The sequence below is a fragment of the Neopelma chrysocephalum genome, unplaced genomic scaffold (genome assembly GCF_003984885.1).
Source record: "Neopelma chrysocephalum unplaced genomic scaffold, ASM398488v2 Primary Assembly neopelma1_24, whole genome shotgun sequence".
Classification (NCBI taxonomy): Eukaryota; Metazoa; Chordata; class Aves; order Passeriformes; family Pipridae; genus Neopelma; species Neopelma chrysocephalum.
Window position 1 is genome coordinate 40,723,373 of NW_020897693.1, and position 26,418 is coordinate 40,749,790.

Here is a 26,418-nt window from a genome sequence, read left to right on the forward strand (position 1 = left end):
TTGCTTCATTTACTAGTGCAGACCACAGGAATCAGTCTAAGTTTTCTTTTCTACATAGGTGTTCTGAACATTCAGAATCTATTGAATGAGTGATATATAAAAATGCAGGATGGCAGGTGAGAGCTAGTCAACAGCTCTGCATTCCTTATATTTTTATAGAATCCAGTGCCCTGTGGGTCAAAGAGCAAACTGAGAAGTGCAGACAAAGACCAAAGCAGAATCTCTTTACAGCAGAAACAGATATGTTTTGTTCTTTCAATCCAGAATATTCCATCAACTATCTCAACTGAAGGAAGGCAATGTCATGTTTTCCAATGTAAAAAACTGGATGCTGAGAAAGAAAGACTGTCATTTATGGGGCAAAGAATGAAGACCACCAACTTAGTAAAAATACCTGGACTGATACTTGAGAAATAACAAAAGAATTCAGTACGATGACCTAATGTTATAAACGTATACACTTGTGTGGACGCACACATACTCAGTGACTGCAGACTTAGGAAATGTGTTTATGCTGGACAACTGGCAATAAAACTTGCAATTCAGTGTCAGTGATTATTACACGCACATGGAGATAGCCAGGGCAGAAATTTACTCCTGAAAAATCTTTCCAGAAGCTTCTCACCTCTGATTTTCCATAACATTCTTCCTCTTCTGTGGTAGCCTCGCTGTCTGGCCTTCCAACTCTGTGTGAGTCCAGAACTCATTTTTAAATACAAGTTCTCTCAAACAAAGCATATTACTTTAAATTGAGACTCAGACATGCAATACAGCATGTGTGTACATGCATGCATATATTACATGTTTATATTAAAAATATAAGTAGCTTGTGCAACACTTCATTACAACCAATAAACATGTATCATCATTCTATGAATATTTTCTGCCAGGAATTATTCTGTTCTCAGATGACAGAGAATCACAGCTGTGCAGGGATCATTATCTGGTTCAGAAAAGTAGCCATGGAAAAGGGCTGAGCCACTCTGAAGGCTCGATCCATTCTGATGCAATACTGGACTTCTGTGTCACAATATTACAAATCCACTTGGTATCCAAAAGTTTCCTATATTTAAATGAAATAAAACCAAGATAGCTTTTTGTCATCATCACTCTGAAGAAAACAAATTCCAAGAACTCCTCCAAGTGCAAACTTTACAAGCAACCTGTTTGCCAATCTCTCGATTCACCTGTGCTGTTTGCATAACAAGCATTAATGGTGGGTTGTTTGTTGTATTTACAGCAAGTTTATTGGGGAGAGGGGAAGTATTCTTTTACAAATGAGCCATGTTCACTATTGAGATTACTTCCAAAGAGAGCATTCAGAAAGCAAACCTGAATATATTACATTGACAATTATTTTTCAATACTTTAACATCGGCCATTTAAAACTGGTTGTGTTATTAGCACATATACTGATCTTTAAATATACTACTTCTACATAAACAGTGCAAATCTCAATATTCACATCAACCTGAAATTAATGCTGCAATTACTGTTGACATTCACATCAAGAAAGTAGTAAACTATTTCACATGAGCAATTCCAAAACCTCAGAATGCCATTATTAATATTAAAGAAACACAGAACAAACATGTTGGGCTTCAAAGCCTTGTTTTGATACACACAATCCCTGTAAACATGGATGTATTGTATTTGTCAATACTGATATCTGATACAATTCTATAAATAAAACCACTGATATAAACAATTCCTATAACCTTATTTTTTTGCATAGGGTTTGGATTAAGGTTACTTTAAGATAGAGCCAGCTGTTAACAAAATCCTCTACTCAATTAGTCTTCCATCACAGAAATTTAGGCATATGACAAGGAGCCCCTCTGACTTCAGTGGAGACTTACACATGTAAGCATTTGCAAAACTGAAGTCCTCTTTAGCACTTAAGTTACCTCTAGTCATTGAGAATACAAGCTATAAAAGAGCTCTCCATAAATTTATAAAATATACTGATTTAAAAGTTTATGCTGATGTTTCTGTAAGTGACATTTATGATTCCAAACAGTTATGTACATACTATACTATCACAGTAGGAAATACTTCACTGTAGTACACCACAGTGAACAAGTTGTGAAGCACAGTGTTCAATATAATTTCCCTTTAGTATTCCCAGTGCATAAGTTGTTAACATCTACACTACACAAGGTGCCCAGGTCTAGTATTTGTTATATACAATGTAAAAGCAAGATAGAAATAGCTTTGCATTTTAAAGTAAGGAATGAAAACAGTAGGTAATATACAGGGATTCACTCCTGCAAAGTACAGAATTCTCCTTCACAATGACCATAACCACCAAGTATGGTGGATTTCAGGTCATTCAACCCAGTAAAACAGTGCTCAGCACCCTTGTAGGAAGAGAGATCTGAGTGCACTTTATCCTAAAACATCTCCTTTAGATGTTATAAAGTGCAAAAAATAAAACATATATTCTAATATTTTACAGTTACTATTAAACTGCCGTATTTGCACAATGCAAAATTCAAATAACTTGGTATACGTTTTGTATGGACCCTAAAATAACAGATGTTGAAACTGGTGCTTTTGCATCTTTAAAAAAATCTTAGTATTTTAAAGTTATTGTGTAAATATAAAAAGAAAATATAAATTATAATTAATTCTTGAAATAGGTATTTTAACATGTGACCATTTTCCAAAGCATTGAATATGAAATTTAATTTTCTTTTATAGCATTATATTTTAGAATCTGTAAAATCTTTCAGAAGTTAATAACTTCAAAAAAATTTGTATCACAGTACTAGACATCTCATATTAGACATCTTTACCCTAGATTTATTTAAAAAAATAAATTAATTAAAAAAAAAATCTAAGACTTGTATTCTCAGTTGTTTAGAATAAGATATGTGAGTTACTTTTTAAAACAAAATAAGAGTTCCATAACACTCCATTTTGATCTTAAAATTCAAAGAAATGGGACAGAATGTAACCACAAATTTAAAAGGTCTTAAAGTACAATACTCCTTTGGTGCATTGTACCAATGATTCTTTACATGCACAAAGAATCAAATTCTATAACATTCTTCACAGAGCTGGGTAAAAGCAGAAGATCCAAAAGTTCTATATATGTTACAGAGCTTTCCTTTCTTTGAACAGTGGGGAAAAAACTGGGAGGAAGATTCTGACACTGAGAAACAGTCTTCTTCCAAGCTGTACCACAAGCAGCATAGCTCCTTACCTTGAGCCTGACTGCACACTAGTAATTTAGCCCTAAGAGAATAGAATGTTGTTTGTATAATAGTATTATACCATATCCAGTGATACCAAACTTAATGCTAAAAAGAAATGTGTTGAAATACAAAGCTAAAAAGGTATGACTGAAATACATTTCTAAAGCAACAGACATTCCTGTAGCAGCCTGTAAGCCACAGGGAGGAATTGTGGGAGAAGAAAAAGTAGGTACTACCAAGTTTATAACCACTTAAATCTTCAAGAGAGAATATTCTCCACTTTTCAGTCAGAGAACTGGAAGATGGTTTCCGGGTTATTGCTGTCTGCAGGGTTTGTGGGCTGCAATGTCTTTGTAGGTGTAGTTTTACCATGAGAATGAGAGGAAGAAGAATGTGAACTTTCACTGGAGCTGCTACGTGTCTCTGTGCTTGTACTTGTTTTTTTCATTTTCCTTCTTTTTGCAAGAGGTGCCTTGTCAACATTCTGGAGACAAAATCCTTCCCTTTTGTACTTGTTAAAGGCCTGTTTAAAAATAAAAGGTAACTCTAAGCTTTTCAAGAGGTTTAAGACATTTTATGCCTTGTCACTTATTATGAATGTTCTATGGCAAGTCACAAGATAAACCACAGTTTCTTGACAGAGCACTACTAGTTCCTATTGTAGCTGTAATAATAACTTTAGTAGCTTTTACAGGTATGAAAGAGCCAATACATCACATTATTAATTGGCATCTTCTCCTCCTTGTTCTTTTTAATTTAGAAGTATTTTTTATTAAGCCTTAACCTATTTAAGACTACATTTTCAGAAACAATACTGTTAAATTACAGTTTTTCTTTCAGCCCAAATTATGTTGCATTATCAGGACCTCTCCAAGTAACAATTGTTTTCTTTTTGTCTCCTTCCTTCTAAGTGTCTGCAAGCATTTCTGCATAAATCTGCTCAATTTTGGCTTATTGTCTGTAGAAGGGATCATGAGAATCAACAATATGTTTGTATAATACAGCAGCAGTTCAAATGGTTTTAGTAAATATAAAATAGTAGATAAGCAAGTCCATTAAAAAGCATCTATGATATAAAAAGAGACCCCTGGTGGCCTAGTGGTTAGCATGCAGGACTCTCACTGCTGCAACCCGGGTTCAATTCCTCGGTCTCCCGGGCAGATGGAGCCCGTTAGCCCTGTGAGGCCATCCATCTATGAGAAGGTCACTCTAAACAAACCTACGTCCTGAGGACCTCACTGCCATTGTCCAAGCTTGCTTGGCCCCGGCAGATGAACCTTAGGATTAAAGGGTGGGCTCAGTTCAGCGCAGGCTGTGTCTCACCTAAAAAAATCCATTGCGCAGGCTGGAAAGGTAAAAAGACCTTTCCCCAGATCTTCGTTCGCGAAGACTGGCCATTATTATGATATAAAAAACATCAACTACACAGGTTCCAGAAATTTTACTTCAAATTTTTAACGTTAAGAACAAAAAGTTAAACAGTTTCTTAAGTTAAATATAAAGTTTTTTCTCTTTTTTCATAAAAGTTTGAAGACCTTTTAATAGATTCCTCTAAGAAACAAAATATTTTTAATAGCTCTTTCATGAACAGCTGTCCCTCAATCCTCAAGTGCTCATGAATATAAATATCTTCAAGAAATTTATTTTTGCTTCATCATTTATATTTTCATGTACTCCAGAGATGTTATGTATCAAGGAAAAAAAATCCAGCTATAAGCAAACACTGAATTTTAAGGACAGATATGTCTTGTTATTAAAAGAAAACATACATGAATCCAGATTACACATTACAACATATAGCATATGACATAAAATTTCTTAGAACTTACATGAAAAGTGGCTTTGACATATGTGTGCACAGCAGCTCCTGAAGAGCCCAAGTTATCAGGTGTCATCAGAGGGTTGGATGACAGCTGGCTGCCGTCCTGAAGCCATTCATTGTATCTCAGGCTGGACATTTTAATTCTTTTGTTTGGATCCACTGTTAGAAGTCCTAATAGAAACATATTATATTCTTTTGAACTGTGATCTATTTATCTTCATTTAATAGAAAATGCAAATATTTATTACAAAAATCTCATACATTGTGTTGATAAGTAACTAACGTCAATATTTGTCCTAGGTATGCCAATATTTATCCTAGATAAGGCTCACACAATGTTAGACTATCATCCGCTCCAGAAGAATCATTAAACACAAGAAATTGATATTTAACTGTTTGATAAGTCGCATCTCTTTTCATATCAACTCAGAACTACCAAATGATTTCTTCACTTAAAACCTGTCTGGGATGAAGTTCAAGGGAGTAAGCCTCAGATTCCCTGAACACTCCACTTAAGTCTGAATCTGGAAATCCCCACATTTTTGGCAGAAAAATTCCTTACAAGAAAAATTCCTTCTACAGAAATTCAGAACTCCATCTAAGTAGATTTAGGATTGGTGTCTAGCTCATGCTGAAAACATAATTAGATGCTCAAAAGCTTAAGGGAAACCAAAAGCATGGCAAATGTGAATGAAGCAGCTCAGAAATACTCAGTAAGTACTCTTGGCACATGGATTAAAAAATAGGCAAAGGGAAAAATATAGTAATAAAATAATTTTCTGCAAAAGCTTAGCTTTTAAGACAATTATCTCATAAGCTGTTTTGGTTTTTTAGAAAAGCAAAAATAACATAAAAGAAAAACTCTGCTTTTGTTTTAAAATGTTTTAAAACAGTGAGTTCACTTTTTCTGAAGCTCTCCAGTTCCTTCTAACCCCACTAACCTTCCTATCAGCATCTCGCCACATTAGAAAGCTCTGCTAGGTGTACAAGCAATTTGTAATACATTCTGATGTGTTCACCTCAGCCCATAGTTTGTATTAGGGGTCAGTACACAGCTCAAGCTGCGGATACTGCTCTGACAGGTTGACAGTCTGCTGCTGATTCCAGCATCCAAATATTGTATGGTTCTCTAATTTTACATTTTGAGGCAGAAATATAAGGTACACGAAATACTTGTGAATACGTACCTCGAATTAGCTCTTTAGCCTCTTCAGAAACATTTTTCCAAGCTTCTCCTTCAAAGGAAAATTCTCCCTTTTTAATTTTCTTCATAATTTCCAATGCACTGGTACATGTTAAACTTCTGTCTTGAGACTGAAATGGTACCTGTCCTGATAGCATTGTGTACTGTCATGACAACAAAAGCAGCATTAACAAACACAGTATATTTATGGACAACTCTATTACTAAATATGGAGGGCTGTTGTTTGCATCTCCAGACCCATGCAATAAAACCTGGACTGGCATAACTTCAAGGCTGTAGAAAACTTTAAGTTTGCAAGACTTTCTCTGGAGTCGTTGTTAGAAAAAACACTTGTATGTTTCAAGAAGCTATGAACAACACATATTTCTACCCTGCTCATATCTACTGTAATTAATTTTCTGTAAATCAGGATGCAGGTTGATTCCTTCTCTGAACTGAAACTGTAAAAAGATTATATGGATGCCTGTAAAATCTCCTAACAAGAATACCTCTTTTTGAGAACCTGACTGCATCAAGTAACTTTTCCATTCCTAGAAGTGTTAAATTTAATTTGCTACTTAGGAAAAAAAAATCTCCAGCCTGGAAAACATCTGTCTTTGGAACCTATTATTTTTGCAGTAATATTTTCACCACACTTGAATTTGGCATGTACCCAATTTATGTCTGAAATCATGTCAAATCCTTTGCATTTTAATAAAAAGTAGATACAAGCAATAAAGTTATAGTTAAAAACCTCAATCACTTACCAAAATGACTCCCAAACTCCACAGATCACAAGACTCGTCATAACCATTGTGATTCAAGAGCTCCGGGGCAGCATAATGAAGAGTAAAACACGGAGTCTTCAGAGGCTGATTATCAGGTGGTTTTAAACGAGCAAAGCCAAAATCAATTATTTTTATTTCTGAATTATCACTTTCATCTGTAAATAGTAAATTCTGAAAAGCAAAGACAAAATCAATGCCAGCACTGGGTAGAAAACTGATTAAAATTATTTTCCTACATTTATTACTACAGAAAACTTGACATTACCTATAGGAAAGGGGAAGTGGGAGACACCGGGGGAAAAAAATGGAAAAGTAGAAATAATGGTACTCTGGGTTGTAAGAAAATGTGATGTGTTTATCTGCATCCTGCATACCTGCAAGTCAGGGCAGTTCTGTCAGAGATTATTAATGAAAATCAATATGTAGCAGAGAACAGTGGGGAAAAGAATTCAGGGAACACTGAATAAAAAGCGAAGACATTAAAATGTCTGGAGATGGAGAATTGCCTTCTTCCTCAAACAAAAGCAAATTTTCTTATGCTTCCCCATTATTCTGGCATGTTATGAATGATAGCTTTCTTGTGTGGGGGACTCCTGTTGCATGTCTTGTTTTGTGACTGAATAGTCTTTGGTCCTCAAGTGGTTACACACTGAAGCCATATTGCAATGAGCACAATAATGCAAAAGAGCAAACTGAAAGTGAAGAATGGTGGTAACAAGGTGCCCCTTGGGATAAAGTGGTGGTATAAAGGGCCCCAACAGCTCAGCAATTGTACCGAGAGGTGCCTTTGGCATGGATGGCAAAGTCAATACGTGTTGTGGAAGTGACGTGGGACCAACAGCATTCGAGCACTGAAAGTCACACAACAGTCCAACCTCAAACCTCCTCCTTACACCAAGATAAAGAGACACTGGTATAGTAGTCCCTGAGAACTCCAGCTTTACAGACTGGAATGTGGCACCTTGGACTTGAAGACAGACAGGTTGTTATCCGTTTGGAATCAGCTTCTTTTTTTCCCCCTGAGTATTTATATTTGTCAAGAAAGATACAAGAATGAAGCTAAGTCTTAGAAGAACTGTCTGAGGCCAAGACAAATTAAAAACTAATTCTACTCCTCCCATCAACTTCTGAGAGAAGAGCATAATTTTGCTATTGCCTTTACTGTTTGATCTATGAATGCTAGAAAAAGTCTCAGTATTATAAATCCTATAGCCCTATCTAATTTTGTAATACAAGAGGTGAATGACTTATACAAAGTAATTTAATTTCAAATTCATTAACAAGGGTTAAAAAATGATTGCTAGACTGCCAGCAGATCAATAAGGAGAACCAGAGAGCATTCATTATGGATAAAAGAAAATAGCTTCTATAAAACATTTTAGTATTTTTCCATTCTGTACTGCTGTTATAGCTTAATGCACATTCAGAAAAATCAGTTTTTAATTTTAAAATGTGTAAGATGGATCTGAAGGAAGCCTAGTTTCAGCAAAAGTATTAATACAACAAGGATGAGTGATTAATATAATTGTCTTTTTTCTATGGTGCTGTTATATAGTCAACACGTAAATGAAGAACGAGTAACATCAGGTTAAAAAGACCTTCTTAAGACAAAAATGAAATTGGCTATGCACAGAGAGAAAGGTACAGTCCAAGTGTCTTAAGTTGGGTTCAGATTTCCCTGTTGATTGGGTAAATAAACTATTTTTCACAACCCCCCTGCTTCCGTATTTACAGCTATATTCCACATATAGTTTAAGGATATGTAAACAACACTATCTCTGTCTTGGTAGGTTTTGTTCTAATACCTCTAGAACTCACTTTACATATTAATGGTCACTTCACAGAAACAGTTCTCAAATCCTCTACTGAGAGGCTTAAAATGGTCATATATGCTACACAAATTCTTTATTCCTATGAATTCTCTACTTTCTATCCAGTACTGAGACCCCTGGTGGCCTAGTGGTTAGCATGCAGGACTCTCACTGCTGCAACCCGGGTTCAATTCCTCGGTCTCCCGGGTAGATGGAACCTGTTAGCCCTGTGAGGCCATCCATCTATGAGAAGGTCACTCTAAACAAACCTACGTCCTGAGGACCTCACTGCCATTGTCCAAGCTTGCTTGGCCCCGGCAGATGAACCTTAGGATTAAAGGGTGGGCTCAGTTCAGCGCAGGCTGTGTCTCACCTAAAAAATCCATTGCGCAGGCTGGAAAGGTAAAAAGACCTTTCCCCAGATCTTCATTCGTGAAGACTGGCCATATATATATATATCCAGTACTACTTTTCCCAATATATGATCAAATTACTACTGCTAAACAGAAGACTTTCCCAGTTCACGCAATTAAAAAAGTCTCATCCTTAGGCATTTAACCAGTCATATTTTTAAAAATAGATTTATCAGTAGCACATTAGATGTCAAAGTTGAACATCAAACAAATCTGACTGGAATTCTTAGAAAAGCAACAGAAATTCCTGTATAGCTTTTTACAGAAAGGTGCACTAACCACATCTATATTGAGAAGTCTGCCTATCTCCTACTAAGTTCATGTTGGAACCTAAAATAGTAACTTTCAAAACAACAAGCAGGAAGGAGGCAGCAGGTTAAGTCCAGCTTTGTGGAGGCCATGGATTCTGCAAGCTGTTTGCTAACTCTTCATTACTTGGACTTCCTAGACTTCTGTTCTTGAACATAATGTAGAACTGAAGACTGCCTAATTTACCATGCAACTGAAGCTCTGCTTTATTCTGTCTTTATATTCAAGATGGTAGTAAGACTAAAATGATGAGAATAGAAGAGAGAAAGGGTTTTTGGGTTTTGACTTTTTAATAATTACTCGTTTCAAAAGCTAGTTTCTTTCCCTGATGATATGACTCTCAAAAAACGTTTATCTGATGACTTTTTCAATGCACACATTAGAATTTCACAATAGCTCCTCTTTGTTTAACTGTTTACTTAAAACAGGAGCTTCTTTCAAACTCATATATTTTGGATTGATTTTCAAAAATAGTTTAAATACCAACACCTAGCAGACTTCTTTATCTGTTGAATTGGAATTACTACAAAATACTAAGTCATATAGCAGAAGGTACATTACAAAATGATAACATCAGTAGGTATGGTGGATTATTTTTTAACTTCAGCTACAAAAGGAGTAGCTATTTCCTGAGGTATGATGATTGTAATTACCTTTACAATATAACATCCTTACTGGATGAACTAACATCAATTTTCACTACTCTCAGGCTTGAGAAAACTAACACATATCCAAGGCCATTGCTGGCAAAAAAACCCAAGAAAAAACTGGGTCCAGGAAGCAGAACAAAGCCAGTGGTCAACATCACCATAGTAAACAGAATTGTCCAGAAGGCAAGATATTGCTGCACAATAAAAATATCAGAACAAGTAATTACTGAAAAACAGATATTAAAAAATGTTTCTTTTGGGAAACTACTGAACTCACTGAACTCAAATCACACATCTTTATTAGCTGACTGCATTAGTTTGTGGTTCATTTTGTGCTTAACTGGAACAGAAGACAGTACAAGGGTGTCACAATTACATCCAAAAGAAGCCCTGCTGAGGGAATTAAGGTCAAACCAAGGGTGAAAACGTACAGGGAAAGTATCCAAGCAACCTAGCTCTCTGCTTATGAACTGTTTCATACAATAAATACACACTAGTAAAAATTGTCCCCAAATAGGTGAAGAATGTTTTTGAACAAGTTAAGAGTACAGATTGCTTACAGAACTAAACATGTTTCCTAACAGTTACTTTTACCTGTGAACAGAAAAACATCTACAGAATTTACCAAGTAAAAGCAGTAACATTGTATTAAAAATACAGAAGTAGAAAACTCTGTAATAAAAGCTGAAGAAACAGAGACACATCACATTCCAGATATTTAATAACTTATTGTCTTAACATATATATGCAAGTCACTATACCTCAGGTTTCAGATCTCTGTGGACTACTCCTACATCGTGCATGTGGCTCACTGCTGAAACAAGTCTGCGCATAATGTGACTGGCTTCAGTCTCACTGAAATGTTTCTTTTTCTGAATACGCTCAAGCAATTCTCCACCCTTCAGCAATTCCATTACTAGAAATGTGTGAAGCTGAAACAATAAAGAAAAATACAGCATGTTAGAAATTTAACATTACAAACCAATGTTCATTCAAGATGTAGGTGCTAATCTGACAGGTTCTCCACATTTGAAGAAATAACACTACTACTTGTAGGTATTTGGAAGGCCAAAATCAAGCACTGACTTGCATCTCAGATGCACTTTCCCCATCAATCTCATTGAGATTGAAGAATGATAATGTCTTTGCCATGTCCACCCATATTTATTTAAAAAAACACAATACCATCAGCTACATTTGTAGAGAGACGAAATGTCTTTACTTAGGCTAACAAATAAAGCTGGAAAAAGCTAGACTTTTGCCCTTAAGCCTGTTCTGATGCAGGGATACATATCTATTAATATGCATAAGGAGCTAACCACTTAATGTTAATTAAATCCTTTAAAAGTACCCTGAAACTTCACTAGGAAATCCTCTCAGCTCATTTTCGAAGTGCTCCACATGACCTCTCTGCTGGTCCTTGTATAAACCGCATGAGGAGGACAGACTGGGACAGGTGGACAGGCAAGAGACCTCACATTCCATTACAGAATCATAGACTAGAATCACAAAGTAGTTTATGTTAGAAGGGAGCTCTACAGGACATCTGGTCCAAAACCCCAGCTCAGACCAGGGCCAACTTCCAATTCAGATCAAATTATGGTTTATTACATGCTGTGGACTCTGCATCACATTAAGGAAAAAGATAATTATGGTACATAAATAAACTGATCTTAATATATTTTCAAATAGAGGCTCTACTTTCACATTTGGTAATTTGGCAAGCTATTTAGTTATCTCCATTGAGTTACTAATATGTAAAAAAAAATGCTAGCTATATAATCTTCATATGCATGATTTCCAAATCAAATCACCAATACTGTTTAAAATTTATGACAACCCGAGGGGAAAAGTGACTAGACACCTCAGTATCATAGATGTGAAACTGTGCAATGAATATACTGTATGATGATTCACAAAGACAACCAAGGCTAGAACCACAAACAGAATCCAAGACTAATTTTTATACATACTTTTGATTTGCTAGAGTAACTGCAAGATTGCTTGAATGTAGAACTTCTGCTTCATCTTCTATACTGACTAGACAAAAGCCCTAGGAAAAATGTTGCCTTCACAGTTATAGTATGCTTAACTCCTAAAAGTTCTTGGAAAAACACATGGCAATGTGTTTGGTAGGTGCTGATTACAGTTTCTTCAAAATACCTGGTCATGAAAAACTTCATGTAACTTCACTACATTCGGATGTCCTTCGCAGAGTTTCAGGGCTGTTATTTCTCTCTGGGTGTTGGCTTCCATTCTAGAAAAATTGAGCAATCATTTTGTACCCATTTTATTAAGCAAATTGCACATTCAAAGTGTTAGACCTATTTTTTAATTGCTTTAGTACAATTAAAAGTATATTCAAAGCTGAGAAAACTTGCCACATAACTCTGCAATTTAGATTATTAAAAAACCACAGCGAAATCAAACAAAGTTTTTAATGCAATTGCAACTTGCTACAGCAAAAGCTGATGTGATGTTATAGAATATTTTCTATCTAAAACTAACCTTTCCCTTTGTCCAGGGAAATCTGACATCACTTATGTTGCTACAAAGTTAGTTAGTTCACCTTTATCTTGGCCAAATCATTTTCCAGTCTTAAAGGAGACAAGTATTTCCAAAGTGGTATGGAAACTATAAGCTCTACTAGGAAAAAAGAGTAACATTGTCTATATATGAATTGTGTTATACAAATGAACCCCTAAACAGGCCATTGCAAAAATCTGAAAAGGAAGAGATAAGAAGAGACTGTCTCCAGAGCAAAACTCATGGCATAAATTCTCTTTCAAGTACTGAAATCTATAGCCAAAAAAAATGAACATGGTGATCATTATAAAAACTATGTGAATGGTGACAGACCAGAACACTTTTTCCCACTATTTAGATATGTTGATTTATTTTTGGTAAATAATCCCTGAAAATTTTTGCCAAAACTCTCTCCAAGAAAGTCTAACCCTGTGCTGACTTAAGAGAATGGCCTTATGGATAACACAGAATCTCTCTTACTACACGTTCTTAACTTTTGGTTGCCTTTTTCCCCCGCTAATTAGGATGAGAACTACAATGAGAATTCTGTGCGAGAGAATTCTGTTTTTCTGCAGGCTTCATATAATCAACGAATAAACTAAGCTGTTTCACCTGCTGCTGAAGTTGTTTAAATTGAAAGTGGCTTCAGGTCCTTAAGAAATTAAAAAACCTGACTCACACAGTCTTTCCCCCTAAACTACTATCAGAAGGAAGTGAACCTTGAAAACAGATGAAAAAGGTTCAGTATCATGAACATAAACCTTCGAAATTTGTACATGGACTTTTCTGAGTATTTCCCCTCCATAAATAGTTACCATCTCATGAAAAACAAACAGGAAGTTCTAAAACAATAACTCAAGCAAGTTTACAGGGGCCCACTGTTTCAGTGGTCTTCAGACACACAGATAAACCTCAAATTGTTGGCTGGAAGCAGGTCCAGCACTACTAACAAAACAAAGCAACACCACAGAGGAACTCTTCATCTGAGCTTTCACCTCAAGTATCATGAAAGGGTTTCCTTGGGTGTAAGATTCCCTTTTCGGGCACATTTGGTCGCTAGGAGTGAAAGACTGACTTTGAGGCAAAGAAGACGCTAGAAACCCATCACACTTTTCCTTTTAGCAAGATTTACCAGTGTGATCCTCAGAGCAATATTATTTACAGTTTCTTATTCAAGCTGGGTTTTGTCCAACTATTGAGAGTGTGGGTTTACTGCTACCCCTAAACACTGCACAAACATGCTCTGACTCTGCTCACAGCCTACATTCCTAAAAAAAAAAAAAATCTCTGTATACAGAACACTTCTTACCTTCATTTAGCCTGATCTACCAAGATGAAGGAGAAAGAGCAAAGGAATCCATGAGTAATATCATCTAGGGACATAATTCCTTAAAGTTTAGTTCTAGGGGAAAAGTCAATACCACTATGCCCACTGTTATCCCAAGACAAAATATCCATTACATTAAGACGAGATGCGAGTTACTAACCTACAGCTCCGCATGTACCACAGAAAAAAATTTTGAGTGTAGACACAAGGCAGAGATTTTCACATTAAAATGTCCAGTGTAGGTGTCTACTACATACTACTGTTCAAGGTCTCATTATAATGACTGAAATTCTAGTTAACCAATCTTACAGGGTGAACTAATTCACCATAACATACATACCTAGAGTAGGATTCAGTGGCCTAAGCATAGGAGAGCCTGGGAGATGACATCAGCCATGAAGACATCTACAAAAAGGTAGTAGTCACAAGACTGATGGGAACTGGAGAACAGAGAAGACACCAACAGATGCTAAAATGGCACTACGTAGATGTCTATGTTTAAGTTACTGAATCCCACTTCTAGTGCCAGGTTATTCAAGTCTCTCTGTAGACTCCACTAACAGTTTTAGGCAGGCCTCTATTAAATTAGCAGACTTCAGAAAAGTGACTCAGACACCTACACTTAGGTTTCTTATTCTTGAACTTATCCTATTCAAACAGCATGTGATGAAACACTTAAGTCTGGTGGACAGCTTCTTCTAGGGTCTGGAAAAACAGAGGTACAGCCAAATGTCTTGGAGAAGAGATCACTGTGAACTATCATTCCAATAGTGGAACATTTATACTTTCCCCTTCCTGCCAGCATTCTACAACACACTAGGGACATATTTACTAATGAACACTAAAAATTCCATCTGCTTCTCAAAGAATCCTTCATCTTTATTTTTCTCTAGGCAGAAACTGAGGTATCCGGTCTGGAAGAAGACCAGTTGATACCCATGTACAAAGCAAGTCAGCTGTCTTCATTTGGATGTTCTCTTCAGAACACCCAGGAAACAAAATGCAACTTACAACTCCAAAGTCTAATTCCATTTTATACACACACACAGTTAGATAGATCTGAGGCAACCCACACTACAGATCCTTCTTAAAAGCAGTATCCTAGGCAATCAAATGGGCTGTTGAGGAGAGGGAGCTAGCGTAAGCCTACGTTCAGTTCACTTAAGTCTAAAGATAGAAAAGCCTTATACCTTACTTTGTTAGGAGCACAATTAGGGGAAGGGTAGAATACAACTAGGAATCAGAAAGGTACTTTTTAGGTTTCTTCCTGTGTCCTCCCCAACAAGAATAACATTTTGTTTCAAAAGACTCTCGGATTTTTTTTAAAGGTCATAAGGATACAGTAAGTTTCTGTAGATTCATAGAACAGAAAATAATTTTAAAGTTATTTTTCTACTTCCAAAAATGTAGTGAACATTATTCTAATCCATGGGTGACAGTAAGCAAAGAAAATATTTTTATTGTCTTATAGAATATTTATACCTTTTGCTAATTATTTTTACTGCATACTCTTGGCTAGTTTTCTTGTGTAAGCACTTTCGACAAATGGAAAAACTTCCTTCTCCCAATGGTTTCTCTTTCAGATCCAGTTCATAATGATGATAAAATGGAGAGTCCTGTTAGGAAACTGTCTGTATTTAGTTTTGCAGAATACTTGTAGTATACACAGTCAAAGACAAAGAGTAAAATTTCGTGAGAATTTTTCATCTATATTTAAAATTGTAAAAGAGCTCTCTTTTTAATAAAATATATAATCTTAACTTCTATTTAATAAAATGCATAAACATTATTCTAACAATCAAAGAGTAAGGCTCATGTTACATTAAACAAACAAAATCACTAAATAAATCATTACTACTACAATAGCTGAAGATACAAAATATTCAGACAAACAGGATCAAAGATGGCCATACATACATTTATCCACAAAACTATGCACTTGTTTGAAGACATCATGATAGCATGTGTTCTTAAAAGGCTTCACACAACTATACACTCTTTTGGGTAAACATATCATACAAGGAATTCTGATATAATTAACAGTTTCAAAAATATCTACAATGATTGGCTGAATAAGAGCTATCAGGAATCATACAATTATTCTATACTTCATTCTTCTGGGAAACTAGATAATCATCTCATTTTTCAGATTAAACGTCAACCACTTAATAGTATCACATGCAAGTTAGATGCTTGGATCATCGGAGGAGCCATTACAGAGAACTGATAAATAAACAATGACTATTTTGTAATCTGTAGCCTAGCTCGTGATTGCTGCTTGGGAAGTTATACATAGTTCCAAGGTACACCTAATTAATTTAGTTCTTGATATTATTATTACCTTCATCATAGCACTTCTGGCAATAGTTGTAGTTCCAGGTCGTTCATCCCCCATATAAAACTGAAGAGGATCTACTGTAGCTGCATTGCGTTTAAACAAAATAGAAGGTGCAACGAAAGAATATCCCTATGAAATTAAAACATCAGAAAAGGGCATGGCTTGATATTGCTGCACGTTAACTATCATAATACATATAAAACATTAGAAGTTTCAGAAGAATTTTTCAAAGAAATCAGAATTTTCATACCATAGTACAGAAACTATAACTGGCTCATTATGGTTAGATACTACTCTGTTCAACCTGAACAGGTATGTTCCTGGAATCAGTTACATGTTTTTACATAGTTGAAGATAAAACAATAATACTACAAGAACTCTCATAATTAATGCTAATCTGGTTCAGTTTCAATTGTTTTGCAATAGTGATAAAGGCTCATACTTCAAATTAGCCAGCTTCCCAGGACACCCTAAAGTTAAGGCATGAAATAGTTTTTATGTTGTGATGTAAGCATCAAACCATTTTAAATGGCTAAACGATATAAGCTTCATATTAATGATGTGCCTAGTTTGAGTATAACAAGAACAGCTGTGACTACCACCATAGAGTGGTGACATGCATAAATTGCTTACTACAGTCACTACAAATCTAACAACTTCCAAAATATGATGCTACATTCCTGTACACTAAGAATTAAGCTGTTCAAACACAGACAATAAAAAACAACAAAGCACAAGGAGGGGGAGAAGAGAAAGCAATCCAAACTGTTCTTCACCTCTGCAGCTCTGGCAACAAGTTGACTGATATGAGCTGTTTCTACCCACCCATTTGACATCTAGACTGTACAGTCTAAGAAGGGATCATTCTTTAGCAGCACGGAGGAGATGATAAGGAAAGCTTTGTTACTCATCTGTATATAGCAGTCTAGTAATTAGAGCACTCCTACAAAACGTGGAAGACCTACTTTCAACTCTGCAGGTAGCTCCCACTTTCCAAAGGAATACTTCAACTAGTGCATTATGTGGAAATGGGTGAACTACATGACTGTTGTTGAAGCTCGTAGCCCAGGCTGATGGAGTCAAGATGACAAGACTCATAAGGTATGAAGAATCAATAAAGAACAGACAGACTTTAGTCCAGCATGCAGGACATTCAGCTGGGAATGGAGAAACAAGGAATTTTATATTTGCAGTAGGACTGTTCCCACCTTTCTCATTTTGCATTTGTTGAACAAAAAGCTCTGGGAACTGAGACTGGAAATTACACAGTTAATTCCAAGAACTTAAAAGGTAGGAGGAAAAAAAAGCTAGCTATATGGAATTGTTCAATAATTTTTTTTTAAATTAATGTGAGTTCTTAAAATACCTGAAATATTCTTTCTGAAGTCTGAGGGGTTGCTGCAGGAGAATATGTTGGATCCATTTCTGTAAACTCTTCTGCAAAATTACTGACATCCAATTCATCTCTGATTACTGGTTTAAATGGAGCTGGTATTTTTTTGGCAGCTAAATCATCCCAATTCATATTCTAAACAAAAACCAGGAAAATAAGTTTGAATCAAATTAAAATTAAACAGAAAGAGATATTGGAGAGACAGATTTGTCCAGAAACACAATCCTAACTCCATTTGCTATTTTCCACAGGCAGATGAAAAGCATTCAAATTATGCCCTACTAATTTGCTTAGGTAGAGCCAAGAAGTATCATAGTTATTTGTATGTAGACAGAATTCAATTAAAAAAAATCAATATAATTAAATTTAACAGTGGAGATGAGCCAAACAATTATTGTGATGGCCCTTGAATTTCTTCCTCTATTTCAGAATAAACAACATTTATATTTTTGTAAGCCACAGTGCACACATTCAGTATCTTCAACTTTTCACTGCCAATTTCTGTGCTTAATTACTAATGTCAGCTTCCAGAGCCCTGAGAGCATAAGCCTCTGAATTCTTCCTTAAATGCATGGCTAGAAAGAGGAAGCTTTGGTATAGCAGTTATGAGAAAATTGCCCTGATACTGTAAAGGAGTGGAACTGAAATTAAGTCAAGATTAAAAAGTGTTGTATGAGGACAAAATGTATCTTCCAAAGCAAACAGTGAATAAGGGAAGTTTTACTCTGTGTAACTTTCCTTAACTTCAGAAGCACCATAAATATATACTTAGTTTTTTCAAAGAAAGCACACAATTTTAACCACAATGGATGGAACAGTACCAGATGCTGTATGCAAATCCAATCTTTGTCATTGTCTGAAAGCAAATGTTAATACTCTGAAAGCTGAACAGAATTAAAATTTACTAAACAAGACTAAAGATTTAATTAGGCCAAGGAAAATAGAGGAGTTTAGTGAATTTTATCAATATTCAGATTTTACAAATAATGCTAGTGGCAAACTTCCTTAAAAAAAAAAAAACAAAAACAAAACAAAACCAAAAACCATGAGACAACACAACACATAATTTCAGTGCTTTGCATTAAACCTTCTAGTTTAAGTAGTGTGACTTTTGGTTGTTGCAAGTAACTTAGATACAGAGAGAACATATTAAATGTCTATCATGCCCTTCTAATACACACAAAATCCATATACATAAACACATGGATATTCTTTCTAACTTCGATATAATTATTCATGCAATTAACATGTCTCTAAGCTATTCTGTTAACAAAACAGCAGAATTTCCTTAGAGTTGGATTTCACAGTCACTAATATAGAGTAAGTGGTATCTGGTGAGTTCTGTTGTTTGCTTTACCTGGAAAAAGGGATGCTGCTTGATTTCATTAGCATCAGTGGGACCACAACCTAGCCTCTTCTTGGGGTCTTTCATCAGAAGCCGCTGAATTATATCCTTAGATAGAGCGCTCATTTCTTGTGGATAAGGAGGCTCACTTTTTAATATTCTCCTGTAAAACAAACAAAATAACAATTTGGTAATTACTTAATATGTTGAGTGTTAAATGAAAGAGTTGCCATACTAATGGTAGCGTTTAAAAGTTCACTTAAACTTCTATTTTATCCAAAGGCAGGAGGATCGCAAATGTGAAACAAACCATTTTTTAAATAAAGAAAGGTTCAAGGAATTGTGGACATGAAACACAACATCTGTAAAAGATAAATTGTGTAACTCAATCCGCAAAAGAAAAACCTTCCTATTTCACATACTGGGCTTACTATTACTATTTAAAAGAAATCTCATAACTACAACAGATAGTTTAATAAAGAATTCAACCTGATGCCTAACAGCAGTCAAAACAAAAATAATTCCAATATTAAAAATTATTAGAAAAAAAAGAAAAAACCCCTCACATTTGGGGCATTGGAAGCTTGCCTGCACCCTCTATCTTGCACACAGTGCTCATATCCTAGTCTCAAAAGGAGGCACTATAACTGGAAAAGTTTTAGAGAATAGTAATAAGACTAGTCAGAAATACAGAATGTGTTTTATAGGAAGTTTTATAAAAGGCTAGGACTACCCAGCTTAGTGAAAAGATGACTCAAGGGGCCTGGGACAAGGACCTCACTGTCTTTTTCAATATAAGAACTAGAAGCCATCAAATAATGCTAGTTCAAAAGTTCAAAATCTTGCAAGCCTAAGCAGAATCACATTTCAGCACCTCTTTTATATGGGTAGTTCCCACAGTTTTATATAAAGAGGAAGGCAAGTTTTCTTTCAGTTACTCCAAGTGGAAATACTGAAGCTAAGGACTCTGAAGGAAAATTGAGAACGCACACACAGATAACACATCCAAAGATACATCAAAAGGGTTAAAACAAACACACACAAATCCCATTTATCATACAGAACCACAGAGGAGTGGTTAGAAGGGACCTCTGGAGGTCATCTGGTCAAACCCCCCATGCTCCAGAGTCATCTAGAGCCAGTAGTTCACAGCCATGTCCAGAAACCTTTTGAGTATCTCCAAGGAGAGAGACTTCACCACCTTGCTTGGGCAGCCTATGTCAGTGCTCAGTCACGCTCACAGTAAAAAAGTGTTTCCTGATGCTCAAAGGGAACCTCCTGTGTTTTAATTTGTTTCAACAGGACCTCTATCTCAGGTCCTGTCACTGAGCACCACTGAAAGCAGCCTGGGTCCTTCTTCTCTACATGCTCCCTTCAGGTATTTATGTACATTGATGAGATCTCCCTAGCCCTCTCCAGGTGGAAGAGTCCCAGCTTTCTCAGCATTCCCTCCTATGCTTCAGTACCTTCAATCTTCTCAGTGGCCCTTTGCTGGACTCCTTTCAATATGTCCATCACTCTTGTGTACTGGGGAGACCAGAAACCCAGGTGTGGCCTCACCAGTGCTGAGAGGAAGGATCATGTCCCTCAACCTTATGATACTCTGTCTAATGCATCCCAGGATACCATTTGCTGCTTTTGCCACAAGGGCACATTGCTGGCTCATGTTCAGCTTGGTGTCTACATAGCTCTATGCATACTTTCACTGTGGTGACTTCAGGAAGCACAATACAGAGAAGGACTTGGAGCACCTCCACTAAACACAGACTGAAAGATTTTTGAAGCAATGAGAGACATAGCTTCTTACAGAGCTTAAGTTGATCACTGCAGGACACTTCTAACTTTTGTTTAAAGTTACTACATGACATATCCTTAGAGTCAGTTATCCCATGGGAAAATTTTTGTCTTGAAACATGTAGCTTCTTGGATTAGTCCAAAAATAGATGCAAGCAGATTGTTTCCTAAATAATCCTGTCCTGGCAGTGTTCAAAATGCACATATCCCAGGGGTAGCCTCTACTGACTTAGTATCCAATTTCAAGCAAACACAAAGACAAAGCAAGCTAATCTCTTGGTTTAAGTAACACTGAAATGAGTTAGGAAAATACAGTGTGAATTTTAAGGTGGTGCAGAGGTCCAGGATTGTTTCTTTGAATGATGTATGGATTATCTGCCACTAAGAATCTAAATCTCAGCCATTCTGCTAGCAGAAGTAGCTGCAACCATAAGCCTTCTCTTCAACTTCTGGACACATTTCACTTTACAGAAAAGGAGAAGAAAACACAACATTGTCAAATGATTTCTTAATTAGGGATATTAATACCAAATTTAAACATCACTAAACAAGAGGATTCTTACACTGCAGGAGTGGTGGAGAAGTAAAGATTCAGTCTCTTCAGAAATCACCCAGTTTCAGAAAGGGGGAGGAGGTAAGGAAGTAAGAAAACCTTCCTGTTGTGAGACAGAAGACAGGACACCTTGATAATAAAAAGTTACTTCATTTACAGGAGGGCCAATTAAATCTACAGTGTCTTTGTAGCTTGAAAATCACTTCAGTTAGAGAAGTCTGAGGAAATCTATTTATCAATCTGTCTGATGAAAGAATCAGAAAGGTATGCAACAAAGATCTTGGAAAGAGGCAAGTTCCCTTTGAGCTCTCAGAAGGAGGAAAAATTACTTCAGTCAATATTTTTTAAAACTGATTTCTAAAGCAATAAGATTGAGGCTCTGTGATGTCCTCAGAAATCAAAAGAGACATTCTAGAGCATTTTCCATCTAAAACATGTCAGAGATTAAAGATGGACAAGTCAGATAAAAAAATTTAAATTTCACTGAAAAAAGATGCTGAATTGGGATGATTGGTAAAATCAGTAACAAAGAGAATAAATGAGTACGATTTCTCTGTGCAGCCTTAGGAGATCAGTCTCTACAGTAGTGATGCTGAAAAGTGTAAGCAGTAAGATTTTTGCCAGTGTCCCAGGCTGCTAATGCAAATATGTAATTGGTCATATCATGGAGGTGGTAATTGCACAGAAAGTCTCAGCTGAAGCTGAGACAAATTTATAAAATAACTTTTCATATTATTTGACATTCTGCTCTTTGTGTAGAAACCACTCCTTAAATTCATGGGGGAAGGAATCCCCTATAAAGATTATATCTATTAGAACAATTTAGCACACATATTTTGCCAATAATAGTTTTGTATAACACTGTGTTTTAACAGAATTGTTAGGGTTGGAAGGGATCTCTGGAAATCATCTAGTCCAACCACGGCAGGGTTACCTAGAGCAGGTGACATAGAAACATGTCCAGGTGGGTTTTGAATGTCTCCAGAGACGGAAACTCCACAACCTCCTCGGTAGCCTGTTCCAGTGCTCTGCCATCCTCAACATACAGAAGTTCTTCCTCATGTTGAGGTGAAACTTCTTGTGTTTCAGTTTACGGACATTACTCCTCGACCTGTCACTGGGCACCACTGGAAAGAGTCTGGCACCACCCTCCTGGCACCCACCTTCGAGATATTTATATGCATGAATGAGATCCCCTCTCAGTCTTCTCTTTAGACTAAACAGGCCCAGCTCCCACAGTCTCTCCTCATAAGAGATGCTCCAGACCCAGACATGCCTCATTTTACCTCATGGAAAATTCTCTGGCAACAGAATCAGTAACTCCTGCCTTTTACCAAGATTATTGTTTTAAATAATTTCTTTTTATAGGCAGAATTAACAATGAAGTGGTATTTAGCTATGTGAAAAGCAAGCTGTGATTATAGAATCACAGAACTGTTTAGGTTGGAAAAGACCATCGAGTGCAGCCATTTACCCAGCACTGCCAAACCCACCACTAAACCATGTCCTTAAGTACCACATCTGCACCTCTTTTAAATACCTCCAGGGATGGTGCCTCTACCTCTTCCCTGGGCAGCCTGTTCCAATGTCTGACCACCCTTCCAGTGAAGAAAGTTTCCCTAACAGCCAATCTAAACATCCCTGGGTGAAATCTGAGGTCATTCCCTCTCATCCTGTCACCTGTTATCTGGGAGAAGAGACCAACATGCACCTCACTACAACCTCCTTTCAGGTAGTTGTAGAGAGCGATAAGGTCCCCCCAAGAGCCTCCTTTTCTCCTGACAAAACACCTCCAGCTCCCTCAGCTGCTCCACACAAGACTTGTGTGCCAGACCCTTCACCAGCTCCGTTCCTCTTCTCTGGACACACTCCAGCACCTCAATGTCTGTCTTGTAGTGAGGGGCCCAAATCTGAGCACAGGATTCAAGATGTGCCCTTACAAAGTGCCAAGTACAAGGAGACAATCACTGCCCTGATTCTGTGGCCACACTATTTCTGATCCAGGCCAGGATGCCACTGGCCTTCTGGTCACGTGGGCACACTGCTGGTTCATGTTCAGCTGTTGTCGATCAGCACCCCCAGATCCTTTCTCCATTAGGCTGCTTTCCAGCCACTCTGCTCCAAGCCCGTAGCACTGCATGGGGTTGTTGTGACTCAAGTGTGAGACCTGGACTTGGCCTTGTTGAGCCTCGTACCATTGGCCTTGGTCCATCAATCCAACCTGTCCAGATCCCACCGCAGAGCCTTCTTACTCTCCAGCAGATCAACACTCCCACCCAATTCGGTGTCATCTGCAAAGTGACTGAGGGTGCACTCAATCGCCTTGTTTGGGTCATCAATAAATATATTAACAGAACTGGTCCCAATACTGTGACCAGCTGCCAACTCAATGTAAGTCCATTCACCACCACACTCTGGGCTCCACCACGCAGCCATTTTTACCCAGAGATGAGAGCACCCATCCAAGCCAGGAGCAGCCAGTTTCTCCAGAAGAATGCTGTGGGAGACAGTGTCAAAGGCTTTGCTAAAGTCCAGGTTGAAAACACCCACAGCCTTTCTGTCATCCACTATGTGGGTCACCTTATCATAGAAGGAAATCAGGTCAGTCAAGCAAGATCTGCCTTTCATAAATCCATGCTGGCTGGGCCTAATGCCCTGGTTGTCCTGCACATGCCATGTGATGGTACCCTAAATGATCTGCTCCGTGACCTTCTCTGGCACCAAGGTCAGGTTGACAAGCCTGTAGTTCCCCAGATCCTTCTTCTGCCACTTCCTGTAATTTGAACATTTTGCCAACCTCTGGTCAACTGGCACCTCCCTGTTAGCCAGGACTGCTGATAAATGATGGAAAGTGGCTCAGTGAGCACTCAGTACCCTTGGATGGATTACATCTAGGACCATAGACTTTGAACACCTCAGCAGTGTATCAGGTCACTGATCATTTCCCCTTGGATTATGGGGGTTTGATTAGGCTACCTGTCCCTGTTTTCCAGCTCAGGAGGCTGGGCACCTCTGGAGAACAACAGGTCTTACTGTTAAAGACAGAGACAAAGAAGTCATGAAATACCTCACCTTTTCCTCATCTCCTTAGCCTTTTGTTGCTAATGTATTTATAGAAACATTTTTTTATTATCTTTTATAGCACTAGCCAGCTTAAATTCTAGTTGGGCTTTGGTCCTTCTAATGTTCTCCCTGCATAACCTCACAACATCCCTGTAGCCTTCCTGAGTTGCCTTGCCCCTTCTTCCACAGGTCATAAACTCCCCTTTTTTTCCTGAGTTCCAGCCAAAGCTCAGTTCAACCAGGCCAAACTTCTTTCCCACCAACTGGTCTGTTGGCCCATGGGGATGACCTATTCCTGCACCTTTAAGATTTCTTTCTTGAAGAAAGAAAGTCCAGCCTTCCTGGACTCCTCTGCTCTTCAGGACTGCCTTCCAAGGGACTCTCTCAAACAGTGTCCTAAATCGGCAAAAGCCTGCCCTCTAGAATTACAATTTAGAGATTTTTCTGATCCCCCCCTTTACTTCTCCAAGAATAAAAAAGATTTTGTGATCACTTTGCCCAAGAGAACCTACAGCCATCACATCACCCCCAGTGCTTCTCTCTTCACAATCAACAGGCTCAGTGGGGTACCTTCCCTAGCTGGTTTGCTCACCAGCTGTGTCAGGAAGTTATATTCCACACATTCCAGGAACCTCCTGAACTGTTTCCTCTTTGCTGTATTGTATTTCCAGCAGAGATGTGGTAAGTTTTATATTGAGGGTTATTTGTCCATCTGTTGATTCTCTTAGAGCCCACTGCAGAGAAAGCAGCATTTTGCTATGCTGTACAAGCAGATTCCATGTAAGCTGCATTAATAGATGGCAGTAGCTTTCATTCAGAAATACTTTTGAGGTTGACTGATACTAGAAAATACTGATGATGCTCTGGACCGGTTCATGGAATGACATTAGAGATGTAGTGAAGACTGAAGCTACATTCTTTAAAAGTTCCAAGAACTATTTACAATTACCATGGGATTGAAGGATAGAAAGCAAGCTGCCAGAAGAGAAAGACCAGATTGGATCAACATGTGAAAGAGCAGAAACTGGTGAAGTAGCTTAATCAAGGGAAGAGAGTCTGGTTTCACTAGTACAACATTACTGAAGTGCTGTACTGAAGGTAAGTCACTCAAGGCTCTAACAATGGCTCATACAGTATTCATGTATTTGTCTGTCTTTGAATTCAGCACTATGAATCACTCACAGTAAAATGGAAAATACTGGGTGTGTTATCAAACCCAGCACTTGCTTGTGATTTTGCAGGATGGGTCCTATCCCTGGCTCTGCAGCAATGGACAATCAGAATTCTCAAAAATTAAAGGAAGATTTAGGAAGAAGGGAAAAGAAAGGGGAGACGGCATACTAGAAAAGGAGAGATACTTGAATAGTTCTGTGATTTATTTTTTTAATGAAGTTTAATAATCCATAACACCAAGCATATGAACAAAAAGTCTTCAGAGACAGAGACATAAGGGATAGTAGGCACTTTCTTAAGTTGCATTTTCCACAGAAGCCAAGTCCACAGTGTTGCCAAAAAGATTATGACAAAAGAACAACATAATCTCTCATCAGAAAGAGTAAAAATAAAATTAGAAACCCAATAATAACTATTTCTGACACAAGAACTGCAAGTCCATTAGAGAGAGATTTTGGAACAAAATTTGGTCAAATTTAGCACCAGCCAGCCATTGTGCCACACAAGAAAATAAAATTATCTAAAAATATCTGAGATAACTTCCCACCTGTGCTGATTTCAGCTGGGGTAGAGTTAATTTTCTTCACAGTGGCTAGTACAGGATTGTGTTTTGGGTTTGTGCTGGACACAGGGTTGGTAACATAGAGCTGTTTTTGTTCTTGCTGAGCACAGCTTAAAGAGAGCCAAGGCCTTTTATGCTTTTCGTACTGCCACGCTGGCAAGAAGTTGG

The 26,418-nt window shown here is 37.4% G+C and overlaps 1 protein-coding gene across 8 annotated transcripts in view; it reads right to left on the reverse strand.

Annotated features, from left to right (window-relative positions):
* Positions 1 to 224: 224 nt before the first annotated feature.
* The window catches only part of RPS6KA5 (ribosomal protein S6 kinase A5), an 89,339-nt gene continuing 63,145 nt past the window's right edge, over positions 225 to 26,418 (reverse strand). For all 8 annotated transcript variants that reach the window (XM_027673426.1, XM_027673416.1, XM_027673463.1 and 5 more), the window contains 10 exons: positions 19,118 to 19,268; positions 17,734 to 17,895; positions 16,371 to 16,496; positions 15,512 to 15,645; positions 12,340 to 12,433; positions 10,938 to 11,108; positions 6,973 to 7,164; positions 6,210 to 6,369; positions 5,030 to 5,193; positions 225 to 3,723 (listed from right to left, as the gene is read on the reverse strand). In XM_027673426.1, the coding sequence (XP_027529227.1) occupies positions 3,484 to 3,723; positions 5,030 to 5,193; positions 6,210 to 6,369; positions 6,973 to 7,164; positions 10,938 to 11,108; positions 12,340 to 12,433; positions 15,512 to 15,645; positions 16,371 to 16,496; positions 17,734 to 17,895; positions 19,118 to 19,268 (1,594 nt within the window). In that variant the 3' untranslated portion in view covers positions 225 to 3,483. The remainder of the gene's footprint in view (positions 3,724 to 5,029; positions 5,194 to 6,209; positions 6,370 to 6,972; positions 7,165 to 10,937; positions 11,109 to 12,339; positions 12,434 to 15,511; positions 15,646 to 16,370; positions 16,497 to 17,733; positions 17,896 to 19,117; positions 19,269 to 26,418) is intronic.